General features: G+C 39.2%; 1 protein-coding gene across 1 annotated transcript; it reads right to left on the bottom strand.

Annotated features, from left to right (window-relative positions):
* On the bottom strand, window positions 1–9752 carry vamp2 (vesicle-associated membrane protein 2). The gene is made up of 5 exons (XM_026328581.1): window positions 9519–9752; window positions 5657–5759; window positions 5241–5399; window positions 4870–4921; window positions 1–4588 (listed from the first exon to the last, which is right to left on the bottom strand). Coding segments are annotated over exons 1-5 (333 nt in total). The 5' UTR covers window positions 9521–9752; the 3' UTR covers window positions 1–4571.
* Between the last annotated feature and the right edge of the window lie 4668 nt (window positions 9753–14420).

The following is a 14420-nucleotide window of genomic DNA, read 5'->3' as shown; positions in this document are numbered from 1 at the left end:
CGGCACAATAAATCTATCAATAAATAAAACCAAAGGAAGATAAAGAAATTAAATAAAAATGAACACATTGCCCATGATCTTCCAGACTTGTCCCTCCTGTAAGACCAGATGAACAGGGGCAATATGGACATTCACCCCAAAAACCCCAGTTCCAAAGAGAAATGAAAAATCCTTTCCTCAAAAATAAAGATTTAAAAAAAAAAATAGATCTTGTAGTTACAAACGGCAATCCGATGTAAACTGTTGAATCGTTCTAACCATTCTGGACAATTGAAGGTAAAAATAATCTGTTTTTCTCATTAACTTCCCATGTTCCTTACCTTGACCCATCAGTGCTTACACACAAACAATTCAGTGACATCTGGAGTTATTACTAAATTGATGCAAGACAAAAATATTACATTTGGTTAAAAAAATGTTAACATATGTTAAGCAGAATATTGTATGTTTATAGTCATCCACTGATCATTCAGAGAATCAAAAGGTTCCCTCCTGTTGCTGCATTCATCCCATTTGGGGCCAGCGATTGAGCCACATTCAACACAGCGTACATGTCACATGACGCTGCGTTTTGTTAAGTCTCTTATTGTCTGCACATTTCCTCACAAGTTTGAGTTGTAAAGAAATATTGTTCAAACCCAGAAGAGGGCCTAAACACGTCTGCCATATTTCATTTTACCCCAAATGACCTGAACACAGCGTAAGTTGAGATCACTGAATAATTCTTGTGGTTGACATAAAACAATATTCTCCACTGAGTCATGTTCCCATCCCACCAAAATCAACAAAGCACAACAGAAAAGGTTCCACGTTGTTAAAATATATGCGCACTTCTTTTCATATAGACAATAAAGCAACAGAAAAAGAGAGCACTCACTTCATTTTCACCATTGTGACAAAATTGGTTGAGCACTCACAGGACAACAGTTGGATTTATGGATAACACAGAAGTCCTACCCCAATCAGTAGTTCTATTTCACTTCAGTCCACTGTATGGTTTACTCCTGCAAGGTGGCTGAAAAGGACCACATATATAACCCTATACTGTTTTTCTAATGCCAAAAATTTTACAGTTTGATAATATACTTTTTGTCTTCATTTTTATTCTGGTAAATTGCTAATTTCTTAAACCTGAGGATATAGGACCCCCTACACCCCAAAACACCCCCATATTACAACACCAAAGAATGCAGAGGTTTTGTAACATTTTTCTTGGTTTATGTCTAACAGCTAGAGTTCATTTATATGTCATTTCATTTTTAAACTTAGCAGCACTATGAAGCCACAGAAAAACTGAAGAGTTGTGCTATTACTGGTTATAGGATCATGTGTCTTAAAAAACAGATTAAAGAAGCTCTTCAGACCTGGATACACATAGTTGGGGAGACTGTATTTGAGATTTGAAGCATGCTGTCTTTAATGTTTTGGTTTAACTTGCATATGTTAGAATGGCACACTCAGAAGTCAAACGGACACGCCAGATAAATAGTATGCAGCTAAAAGGTCCTGTAATCATGGATAGATAGGTTGAGGAATATAATTTTTTTTAAAACAAACAAAGATAGTTTGGATAACCTGCTCCTCTCCACTTGTTTTTGATGGCAATTGGCAGCTTAAGCATGGAAATCAGGTCTTTGGTAATCTTCTGCAGTTTCACTTTTGCTCTATTTAGAGGAAAAGATGTACAGTAGGGGGCATGGGGAGGAGGAATGAGTCTGTTAAGGGTGGGGGCCTCCTTAAAAGAACTGGCTGGCAGATCTGTAACCTCTCTGTGTATGGTCAAGGAAGCAACATGCCTTTATTCTGAGAATTAAGCAGCCTAATCTGTCAGGATAAACTGGGGATATTAGCAAGGCAGAGCTATTCTAACACACACACACACACACACACACACACATACACACACAGAAAGGACTCTGAATCAGTGAGTTGATCAAAGGGTGGCAGGTTGGTCTACTCAGCCCGTGAGGAAGATAAAAAAGTCATGCTGAAAAGAGACAGGGCTACTAAGGCTTTACACACACTTGGTTTGGATTTTGTAGTAGTGAGGTCTCTGTAGTGCTCTAAGGCTCACCAGTAACTGTTGTCAACTGTAAGATTTGACAGCTCAATTTATGTTTTTGTATCATTAGCATTGGCAGCAAAGCCAGAACTGAGTTCCTGTTAGGCGTCTAGTCTATTGCATTAATTAAATATCTGATCTGCAACTATTTCAGAGCTTAGATTTACTTTGACCACAAGCAAAACCCTGTTAATAAAGACCATGTGCAGTTAAAAGTAGAATGTTTCCAAAGCCCTAAAAATGCCTCTGGTAGATTTAAGGAATTTTAACTTTATTTCATCTCATGTGTCCAAGTCCTTAGTTTGACATAGCTTTTAAAAGTGGATCAAGTTGCCCTGCTCTCCTGCTCATAAAATAGCCAAAAAGGTAGTATAGACAACAGTAGGCGCCAAAAAAGCTAAAGTTCAAGACCAAACCAGTGAGGGCACCAATAAAAGATATAACTGCAATAACAGAAGCCTCTCTCTTGGTGATTGGCAGTGTATAACGCACAGAGCTGAATTACAAAAAACACACCAGACAGAGGTAAAGAGGAGCTTACTGTTGTTGGCAGCAAATGGTACTGATCGTACACTTCCTCTTTACCTGTCTGTTTCACACAAAAATATACTATAATAAAAAATAGAATCTATCTTATTAAAGAAAAAAAGGCCTTAACTATAGGGAGAAACACTGAGACAGAACCACTCATCTAGCAAAACACTCTAGGAATGCTACTTTTTTTTGTTTGCTTCTAATATTTTTTGTCACTAACCTACCCCTAAGTTAGCAGACTGCTGAACTAAACCTCAACAAAGAATTTAAGATTGTGTTCATTAGTCCCTGTTCCTGGATTTTATAAGGCTGAATATTGTCTCTATTTTTCTGTGCTCTTTATGTCGTGTGGACAGGTTTTGCTGCAGGATTTTCTTTGGCCCAGGCTATTGACCAGCCAGACAGCGCCATCAAAAACAAGGTTGTGCATTTTAAACAGATTCCATTTCTGCAGACAGCCACTCCCCCTGCACAAACTAAAAGTGTGAGGGTGTGTTTGACTGGAAATATTCTACAGTAACTTATAATAGTGACTGGAAACTAAGGCTTTTCCACATAGATAACAGGCCAGTGAGAATTAACCTTTGCCTCATGGAAATGAATCAGTTGTCAGTTTATCTAAAGGACCCATTTTATCCCCTGGCTTCACAGTTGTTTTGCAAGTCCATATCCATTTGACATCTCCACATTATACTGTAAGTGTAATCATCAATATTGCAACAGAACATAATTTAGACATATTAAAAGTCTAAGCCTGTCTATCCCAAACCAAACCCTACAGCTATTAACTTTTTTCTCCTATGGTTTCTGTGACTGATGTTATCGACACATCGCATGTACTTATTTTTTTTTAACGATACTTACATTTACATGTGCTACAGTAAGAGCATTTGCACTAGACTGCAATGAAGGAATGTTTTTGAAATAAGACACTACGTAATATTTAAATAAAAAAAGAAACATCTACAGACATTGGTCCAACTCTACTATGGCAGTTTTGAAATTATCATAAGAAATTGAGGCAATTCGAGCATGCTGAGAGACTGAGGAGGGCTGGGGCGTTACAGAGAGATGAAGAAAGACAAATGACACTCAGATAATGGGAGGGTCAGATGGAAAGGAATGGAAGTGATGGATATTAGGGAATAGTTTAACAATACATGCATTGTTTGTATGGTTGATCAATATTCCAATATAATAGTCCATCGCACCAGCACTGATGGAAGTTACAGAAACCTGGAGCTGAACAAGCAGTTTTTTAAGGGCAGTTTTGTCTGTGGAGTAGCTCCAACTCTTTTAGTGCATGTTTTAGTCCTGTAACTTATTTTGGAGTGACTAAGTGGGCACGATTAACACAGGTGAATTCAAAAATCAGTTAGTATTTCACTAGTGAAATGTAGACTAACCCCACTGTGCAGAAATACACCAAAACAAGAGGGGAAGCACAGGAAGGACAGATGATTTGAACATGCAAGATACACACTTCGAGTAATAGGCAGTAGTTAACGCTGAAGCATACGTAAAATTAATACAAAAAATAAAAAATACAAAATGCACACACACACACACACACGCACACACACCTACAAAACAGTATATATCAGAATAAAACTCTACAAAGAACTATATATATATATATCAGTTATGTAACAATTATCGCCAATTGTTGTTTCCTTTTCTGTTGTTGCATTGTCACAAGTGTTTGGTTCTCAGTATGGCAGGTTAGAAAAGCCAAGAGTACCCAGAAAGGAGACAGGGCCACACACTCACAGGACAAATATTGACAGGGGTCCAGAGGCGAGGTGGTGGAAGTAGGGGGAGCCGTGGGGCCCTGAAGGTTTTAGGGGTGTTATATCAGGCTAATCAGGGAGATACTATAATAACTGAATTATCTGTGGTTAATTTTGTCATCAATTTGAGGGTTTTTTTCTGTAGCGAGGAAGTTGGGATCAGACTGGGGTAGGAGCCATTCTTCTTAGGTGCTGAAGTAGACTGAAGAAAGAAAGAAGAGAAGAAAGGTTTGAAACTTAATTCATAATGTTGATATAATGTATCAGAATAAAAACGCTAGAAACAAATATATGACAGCAATTTTCAAGATAGATAGGTTAGATTTGTTAAAATGAATACTGTTTTGTACTGAAGTAAAGTTATAGTACTACATATACAGAATGTGCAAACATGGGAAAGGTATTTTAAACAGCTCTACAGTTGATTAATTACATTGAGCTAACTAATGAATTTATGTACCCAAAAGTCAAATGGACCCTTACCAATAATGACGATGAGGACAATCACACATATCACACCCAGGATAATCATCATCTATAGTCAGTTGGTTTTCAGAAAACAAAGTAATTAGAAACATAGGTAATTAGAACATTTTCAAAATTGATTTAAATAAGGGTGTCACTTGATATCTGAGAAGTGCATTTTAGACAATATGTGTAGAATTTCTATAGAATTTCTAATACAGAACAACTGATGACACAGTGATATCAATGTCTGTATCAGTCTGTGTCAAAAAATCAACAGTTGTGGTATGTCACACATTCTTAGATCCTCCTTTCTGCTTTTTTTCTATGGGAAAGTCGGTGGCAGCTTGACTACGCAAAGATTTGTGTATTCATCTGCATGTCCTCACCTTGGCATTTTTCCACCAGTATTTATTCTTCAGTTTTGCAGCACTGGTCTCAAACTGAGAGGCTCCAGCCTGCAGGGCATCAGCCCTATCATCCAGTTCTGACAGCTTCTGATCACGCTCCAGAACCTTATCCACGTTTACACGCATGATATCCACCACCTGGAGGAAAATGAGTGAAGCAATGTAGTGTAATCAGCCATCAAGAAAAGCAGACTCTGTGCGAGGGTCTAACATGATGGAGCTGGACTGTTAGATATGGATTATGATCTAACCACAGTGTCAAACATTATAGAAATGATTATAGTAAAACCCATCCTTAACAAAATATTTGTGTAGAAAGGATTTACTAACTACCAATGTTGTCAAAACTGTAAATCTGAGCATGACTTTGTGTTTGCTATGAGTTGCGTACTCACCTCATCCACCTGTGCCTGTGTCTGCTGCAGACGGCGGTTGCTGGTGAGGTTAGGGGGCTGATTGCCTCCCTCTGGTGCAGGAGCTCCAGCAGCTGGGGCAGACCTGGTGATAAAAAATACAAATATTCAGGGATAAAAAATTAAATATCATTACATAACACTCATGCTACCACACCTCAGTAATAGTAACAAAAATACACAAAACAGTTAAGAGCCTGAGATTTTCTCTAGCAAAGCAAAAATTATTTATTACATAATTTTCACGTTTGAAAATGTCTGATGGTTCCCATTTGCAGAAAGAAATAATGCAGTTTTTAATTACAGAGAAAAATATGTGTTTTGTGCCATTTGGTTCCAGTAAATTAAAATAATATTGTTTTAATTTGCTATTGTAAGTCTATTTCTACCTGGCATGATTACAAAATCATAACTGACAACATCAGTATTAATGGCTTCAACAAACTGGTCAAATTTGGGAATACTGATCAGATATTTCAGATATGCTAACTTCCTCTGGTCAATAATGACTTCATACTGGTACAGCAGCTTGTATCGGAAGAAAGGAAAGGTGTATAGAGTTTGGAAGGTATACTATTTATCTCATGCTAGCACTAAAGATTTCAGATAATAACCCTCAATCACAAAAAGGGTCAGCAGGACTTTGCCAAAGTCAAGTTGATTAGTCATATCATGTTGTACTGTGCCCTACATAGACCTATTCATTTGGCTGCACTATGCACCATTAATAATCTCAGTGAGAGATTTAATACGTAGAGTTTAAGTGAGTGTCAGCTACTGCATGTTTTCATGTTACACATCACACTGTTGTTGTTGATTGTTGTTGTTCATCTTAAATGAATAAATAAGACAGAAAACTTGGAAATGGAAAAGAGAAAACAAAATCCGTGTTGAGTGACAGTGGCTCTCATAATAATCGAAGACTAATCCCAAAAAAAGAGCCACAACCCACCTAAATGAACAGAATTGGCAGATTTTATAAAGGCTTTACTTTGTAAACATTTTTATAAAAAGAACAATATATCCAAGAAATGTGCTTTTAGAAGTATTTTACCTTTTAAAATGCATTAGTAGGCACCATGTGTATTTTAAAACTGTATTAAATTTTTAAAATTGTATTTTAAAAAGATACAGGATGACAATGTATCACATAAAAATAGCATTAATCATTACAATAATCATAATAAACAAAATGAAAACTGACTTATCTTAAACTAATCTGATAGTGTGAGATGAAACCCGGTATAAAGGTTTACTTGCTCACAGATCATTAATCCTCTTAACAACAACAAACACTTTTAAACAGTTGGTCTAATAGTGTGGTGGTCCCTGTCAGTTGCCAGCTGGCCCTATCAAAATCTGGCAGCACAAAACACTCATGCACCCTGTTGATACATAAAATGATGACGGTAACAAAGTTATGCAGAAGACATTTAATGTTTTATCTCCAGAGACTACAGTGATTATCATACAATATGTTCACAAACCAGTAAAGTTTTTGATAAAGAATTGTGGATTGCTACTTCCTGATGTTAAACCACATAACATCTATGTAAATACTGAATTTTTTTTCACTGGTCAGCACAAGTGTTTCCACAGAGGGGTTCATGCTGTCGTCACCTTTGAACCGACACCTCAATCAAGCAGGCAGAGCTCCTAACGCAAAGGCAAGATTTCTCACCAGCTTCTTCATCCTGCGAACTCCACCCACTATGTTGGATGAAAAAGCTCCATGGAAAGGTGGAGTAACTGCCTTTATTCTGCCACTTCAGTGCATAATCTCTGCTTCTATTCTGCACTTGTTTCTGATTATTGAGTAATATCAAATACCCCTTCCTATTTGTTGATATTTTTTATATTGTATGCATGCAATCAACAAACATTGGTGATGAATTACTGAAGGCACCATCAGACCATATATTTTCAGCTGCCCCCACACCCTCCCCCATGACAGATTTGTGTGTGGTGCTAACTAGAGGGAGAGAGTACGTATTTCCATTTCATCCTAATTTCCAGATCACAATCAGGGAAAACAGCAGAAAGAAGAGGAACTGACGTTTCAATGAAAAATACAAATAAAATGCTTATCTGGTAAGAGCAGCTAACCTAACATGGTCAGTGAGGCATCACTTTATAGCTATAAAAACTGAGCTCACTGCCACATGTTCTAAGAAAGCTAAATATATTCAACCTTCTTTCAAGACAGTCCATAAAAATAGTCTGCCCTGTGGTCTCCAAAGAGTACTCCAGCAACACTGAGAGGTCTGTGCTGAGCTTCCAGGGATCCCCTCCCCAGCATGATGAATAGCCTTATTCACTGACTAACCTACAATGGATGGATAAATAAAATGGCAATTTGCCATTTTATATTTAATAAAACATTTTAATGAGGCCCCTGCTCTGATGGATGGTTTGGTGTCTGACTTTCAGCACTGGACAGAGACGTTTCAGCACTGGACAGCGCCACATCAGCCCAGACCAGAAACCGTGTGATCCAGGTCTCGTTCTCCCACTCTGTGTGATGGTACTGAACTGGACCCTGGTCCACCATATTCAGATCTTCTTTTCCTTTCTTCATTTCGGACCGTATAGCGACACAGGCACAATATCACGTTTCACGACGGGCCTGTACACAGAGTGAAAGCCTACCACGTCGAGGGCGGGGAGGTTTCTTATGTAGGGGGTGGACTTTAAGCACTTGGATCCACGATTTTAACCAATTTTGGGTAGGAAACGAGACCTGTAGCCACCAGAGGGGATGTTAAAAGACACGACGCCACCGTTCAATGACCGGGTTAGATCAGCGTTTAACTCGGCTGCTTACAAAAGCTGACAGACGAGGTTGTCAGGGCTAGATTTCTTTAGCCTACCGCTCATTTATTTGCGTCATGTGCAGTCGAGAACACGAACGGGCAAATACGGGACTGGAAGGGCGACGTTTTAAAGAATGAATGTGGCTCTGAAGAGGTAAAACACCCTGAAATGTGGTGAGATACAGCTGCCCGCCCTCGCACGACCATCGACGACATACAGTAGGAGGCTAGGCTACCCCCACCCCCAGCTGGAGCCTGCTAATATCACAGAAACTAGGCCTAAGCCTCGTCCAGAGCTAATGATATCATCGTCTGTACCGGGGTCTATTGAGTCACCGTCAATAATGTGTAAGCCCTAAATATCCACCTGGCTGTCTAAACATGAGTGACTCTGCTGAGACAGATCATATCTCGTCCAGCATTATGTCCTTGCTGTTTCTTGAATTAGCCCCGACCGTCACCTGCGCTGCAGCGACACAGAAATAGAGCCCCGGGAATGTTCACTGCGATGAAACAGGCTTTGTTCGCCATGGGGCTTGGTCTGTGTAGTTCTGAACTAGCCTGTGGATGAAGGCTGAGACGGTGTCCTTCTCAAAGAAAACCAGTCCAAACTGGAAAATCAAATAAAATGCGTGCGTGCTGGCTCGAGTGAAACCCACCAGACGACATCATTAAAGACACACACACACACACAGCCACACACACACGCACACACACATAAGGCTAATAATGGGCTGAATAATACATAGACCTGATGGCTCGAAGATTAGGCCGACGCCTTGGCCTCTACTTTGACGTTTGGGTCACATTATGAGAGAAACAGAGCCGTGAAATCAAAGTCGCCATCACTATACACCAACCATACACTGATTAACATGACTCCATGAGATAAACTCAGCATCTTAGACCATTCACACACCTTACATCCCAAATAGCCCGCCGACAACAGTCGTGAGCACCGACCTGAAATTCATCAATAAGTCAGGATGAAAACGAGATAAATAAAAGCGGTAAAAGGCTCTCGTACTTACATATTTCCTGGTAGTATTGTCTCGACAGCTGTGCTGAAATCCGCTCTGGAAATGTTAGCGCGTCCTAAGTGGCTGGCAGATGGATGCGGATTGCCTTCTGCGATCCTCTCTACCCTCTGGCACCCTTTGGTTGGTTAGTGTGGCGTTTCCCTGCCTATATAGCCTAGGAGGAGCACTGGCTTGTATCTCCCACCGAGATGCGTCCTCTCTCGAATAACAAAAAAAAAAAAGAAAAAAAAAAAGCCTTTTTCCCTTTTTGCTCTTTGTAAGATGCGAGACGTGCAGGCTGCAAGTGGCGCCTGGCGCTGTCGGAGTCCGAGCAGTAATGAAGGTGTAATAAACAGCCTGGATTAGCTGGACAAAGATGGCTCGGTGACGTCAATCGCGGTGAGTTTCATGTTGAAATGGGTGGTCGGAGCCTTCAGACACCGCGGGTTAGTGCGGGGGCAGCTGTTTTTATGTGCAGGGGCGGTTATTGGGGCAACACGCATGTTTCCTTCACAGGCATCAACATGTTATGGTCGTGTTTGGATTAAAAGCTCCTCTAAAGAAACATACTTTGACTGCGAGGCTGTGTGTCAACAAAATGGCGTTCATCGAAAGGGGGTGTGGCGAGCTTTGCTCTAGGTGCCTGGTTATAATTCACAGTAGATGTGGGTCGGGATGCAGTGGAGAGTAAACCCTAACCCTGAAACCTATTCATCGGCCTCTTGTTGAGGAGAAAGAGGTCGCCCTGTTGTTCCAGGCTGGTATTAATCTGCATTACATTAGGTCTGGTGCTGTTAGCTGTGGTGTGACATAATTCATCTGAGAAGAGGGTCTTTGTGTTTTCAGGATTGGTCCTTGGGCCCCTGTGACCCTTCCTGTTTTCTAGTACAAGCAAAGTAAAAACATGTGAAATTACTGAAGGGTTAATGTATGTAAAATTTCTTTTTAAATAGATGCTTTCATTCATGCATTTTATGTAATATTACTTTGAAAAACAAGTCATTTTAAAATAATTGGAGTGTGACAAAGGGTTTTTTCAAATATATTAATATCATTGAGGATTTGTCTGGTCAAAACACAACACAAGAACACAATGACCTATAATAATAGATGTAAGTGACTGCATATACTCTCATCAGCAATAAATAAATAATAGTTTACAAACCTAAGTTACAAGTTGCTGTATGTGGTCAAATCAAGGTGGACATATTGTGAAACTATAAAAGGGAAAGTGTGTTCGTGTGTCTGTTGTTGCACTAATAGTAGTCGTCTGTAAACCTGGGCGGATCGCACATTTATTGTCCTCAGGATTTCTATAGCTGTGTTGTTGGGATTGTCACATGTACCATATTCTCAAACACTATTTTTAACTAAAGCACAATATGAATGGTGAACCAGTTAGTGTAGGAATATTCAAAGTGGGTGTGCTACATTAGCAGCTGGGTAACATCGCTGAATATAAGTAAAGACCCAATTTATTCTGGTCTGTATTTCTTTTTTTTTAATTATGTAAACTTGAGAAACACAAAAGGATTTACTCTCCTGATTTATGTGTGGAAGTTATTTCTGATTATAGGTGAGCAAGTACAGTGGGAAAAAAATCACAGATTGGACCTTTAAAAAAGCATCACTGACCTGTAGACAGTAACACTGCATGTTGCATTCCTTTCTTGAATGACAACACTTGTAACATTACTGGTAAAGCTAAAGACAACATGTTTAAAATTAGAAATTAGTTTCACAGCACCACACATTTGATAAAGTCCTAACTTTCCAGCTGCTGTTTGACTGCTAAAACATCCACTGCTGTTTATTTTACCTGCTTTCACCTTATTTAATCCCCCAATCTGCTGATAGCCCTACATTAACCCTATGTCTATTGTAGGGTCAGTTATTTTACAGGACTGACAAACTATATTCTGAACACTTAAGTAGGTATGTGTCTGATGTGTGCTTCCAGAAAGCTGTGCCTTTTAGTCGATAAGCAGAATGAACACAGTGTATATTGATAGTAGCTCTGGTTGTGCAGACACAACCTCATGGTGGCACTACAGGACAGTTTTGCTCCATTGCCAGCATCCCTAAGGGCTTACTTTAGTGGACTTTTATACGTACACACATACAATGCCGTCCAAGCAGCGGAGATGTTGATGCTCACAAAATTCAAAGCTGCTTATTTTTACTTTGGTCCGTCTGATGCCCCCGACTGTAAAGTCAAAGTGAGAGCAAATTGTCATGTGTTCGATTGGGCCTGGAAATTAAGGATCATCCTGTTAAAACCACTCATACTTTCAAATTAAAGGCTTAGACTGTGGTGTTTTTTATCAACCACCAGATGGAGACAAAGAGTACCATAATTTCTATATATTATCCTAAAAAGTGAACTCTATTTATAGCAAGTCACTATAACCAAATTTAGTTTGTCAGCTAAACATTTTATTAGTTTAGAGACAGTGGCACTGAGAAAAAGACAGGAGGCAGAGCTGGAGGTAGCAGAGCTGAAGATGTTGAGGTTCTCTCTGGGAGTGACGAGGATGGATAGGATCAGGAATGAGTCCATCAGAGGGACAGCTCATGTTAGATGTTTTGGAGAAAAAGCCAGGGAAGCCAGATTGAGATGGTTTGGACATGTTCAGAGGAGGGACAGTGAATACATTGGTAAAAGGATGCTGAGGTTAGAGCTGCCAGGAAGGAGGCCTAGAGGAAGACCAAAGAGGAGGTTCTTGGATGTAGTGTAGGAGGACATGAGGATAGTTGGTGTGGGTGAGGAGGATACAGAGGATAGGGTTAAATGGAGGCAGATGATTCGCTGTGGCGACCCCTGAAGGGAGCAGCCCAAAGGAAAAGAAGAAGACAAATCATTGAATAAATGAATGAAAATTAACGAAAATTATTACAAACATTATGAGACACTACTTAGCATAATGCTGCCTTCTGACATCTAATGAGCCTTATATGGGCTAATGGGATTTACTACCATATGATCTGAATCCATGCAGATTCAATTGATAACTAAATTAACAAGCCAGGAATTATAAATTCACTTATAGTGTAAGTATTTTTTAAGTAGATGGTATAATTCAAATCTTATTAGGTAGGCTATAATGTGGCTAAGTGCTAAATAAAAATATTTCAGGTAGGGGTAACTTTTCTTCAGTATTTTTACTACAGGGTAGATATTTAATAAATACAGGATACCAAAGGAACATAATTAACTTTTAAGACTGTGTGACACTCTCAACAGAAGGTGCACATCAGTGGAAATCAATCTTGCCTGTCCAGCTCAATGCAGGACTTGACAGGACAGTGTAAGTGCCACCAATTGATATTGTTTTTCTAGTCAAACAATAAATAATAGGCAGGTACAGTATACCCTCATGTTCTGGGTATTTAGGAAAAGATAAAAATAAGATAAACTTTACTCATCCTCAAAGGGAAATTCAGGTAGTCTTGTAGTTAATTAGTAAGTCAGTAGTAAGAGTAGTCAGTAGTCAGTTACCATTGTCTAAAGTCTTGTAGAGCCTGATGCCAGTGGGGATGAAGGATCTCCTGTATCGTTCAATCCTGCACCACAGTGAGGTGAGTCGTCCACTGCAGCTGCTTCTCTGCTCCATCAGGATGTTGTGAAGGGGATGATCAGTGTATTCCAGGATGACCTCTACCTTTTTCTGTGTGCATCTCTGCACCACAGCCTCCAGTGAGTCCAGCCTCATTCCAGTCACTGAACCAGTTTTTTGCACCAGTTTGTCCAGCTGCCTTGCATCCTTCTGTTTTATGCTGCCTCCCCAGCAGACTGCAGCATAAAACATCACACTTGCTAACATAGTTTTACACAGCAGATATCAGACATACTGCCTCTAAATTTAATGGCCATTTTAAAAATGTGTTTATTTTACAATGTTGTCAGTTTATTTGTTGAAATAATTACTTATTTCATAGTGTCTATTTATTCAACACTTTGGGGCTCCATTCAAACAGCTTTGTTCTATTCCCAACATCCCTAAAAAAATGTCTGTGGGGCAAATCCTTTTGATTTGTGACTTAATGTAGTGCACCTCTGCACTGTCACTGCAGATGTGTTTTCAGCTAGTCCAGGGTTTTGAAACACAACATAAAAAATGTACATTTGCTCTAAGATGTTTTCACTTCCCTTATTCCATGTGCCTGATCTGCTGTCAGATTTTGCTACATCATGAACTCGTTCATTTAGTTCAATATATTCCATTTAAAATGCATTAAATTGATCAAATTTATACTCAATTAAATTTAGATTAGCACGTTTTCATAATTGTAATTAGACATAATTAACACAACACGAAACTCTAGTTTTTCACAAGCAATGATATATTTTGATTTCATTAAGAACATGATTTCTTCAGTGTGACAGAGATACTGGGCAAAGCTATCAACAAACTCAATGTCATCTATAACCTGGCTATTTTTCCCACACTGGGGATGAGGGAAGAGTCACAACATAGGATATACTGGTAGATTACTTATACTGTAGAGCTCAGTCACACAAGTCTTGATTTATAATTGATCAAAGCCTCGAGGCTTGACTTCTTCTGAAAAATTGAGGCGGACATGAATCCCCTGCCCTCACGATTCCTCTGATCCATAACCCCTTTTTAAAATTTTAGTAAAGAGATTTGATTTTCTGCTCAGACATGATGAATCACAGAAAGAGCAAACTCTAGACAAAGTATGAAAAAGCATACATACCGACCTTACAATTTCACTAAAGACTCATGGATTTGCTCATCATGGACAATGTCGACTGATTCCTGTCATTTGAATCTAATTAACTCAATTTTAATGCATGTAGGAGATTTTCCCCTGCCATAAAGCTGCCGTATTATAGTTACCCTTAAGGACTCTGCAGAACAGGTTTCCACATGAAATAAAAGAAGCAGC

Source organism: Mastacembelus armatus, chromosome 14 (genome assembly GCF_900324485.2).
Source record: "Mastacembelus armatus chromosome 14, fMasArm1.2, whole genome shotgun sequence".
Classification (NCBI taxonomy): domain Eukaryota; kingdom Metazoa; phylum Chordata; class Actinopteri; order Synbranchiformes; family Mastacembelidae; genus Mastacembelus; species Mastacembelus armatus.
This window is presented reverse-complemented; position numbering and strand designations above follow the sequence as displayed.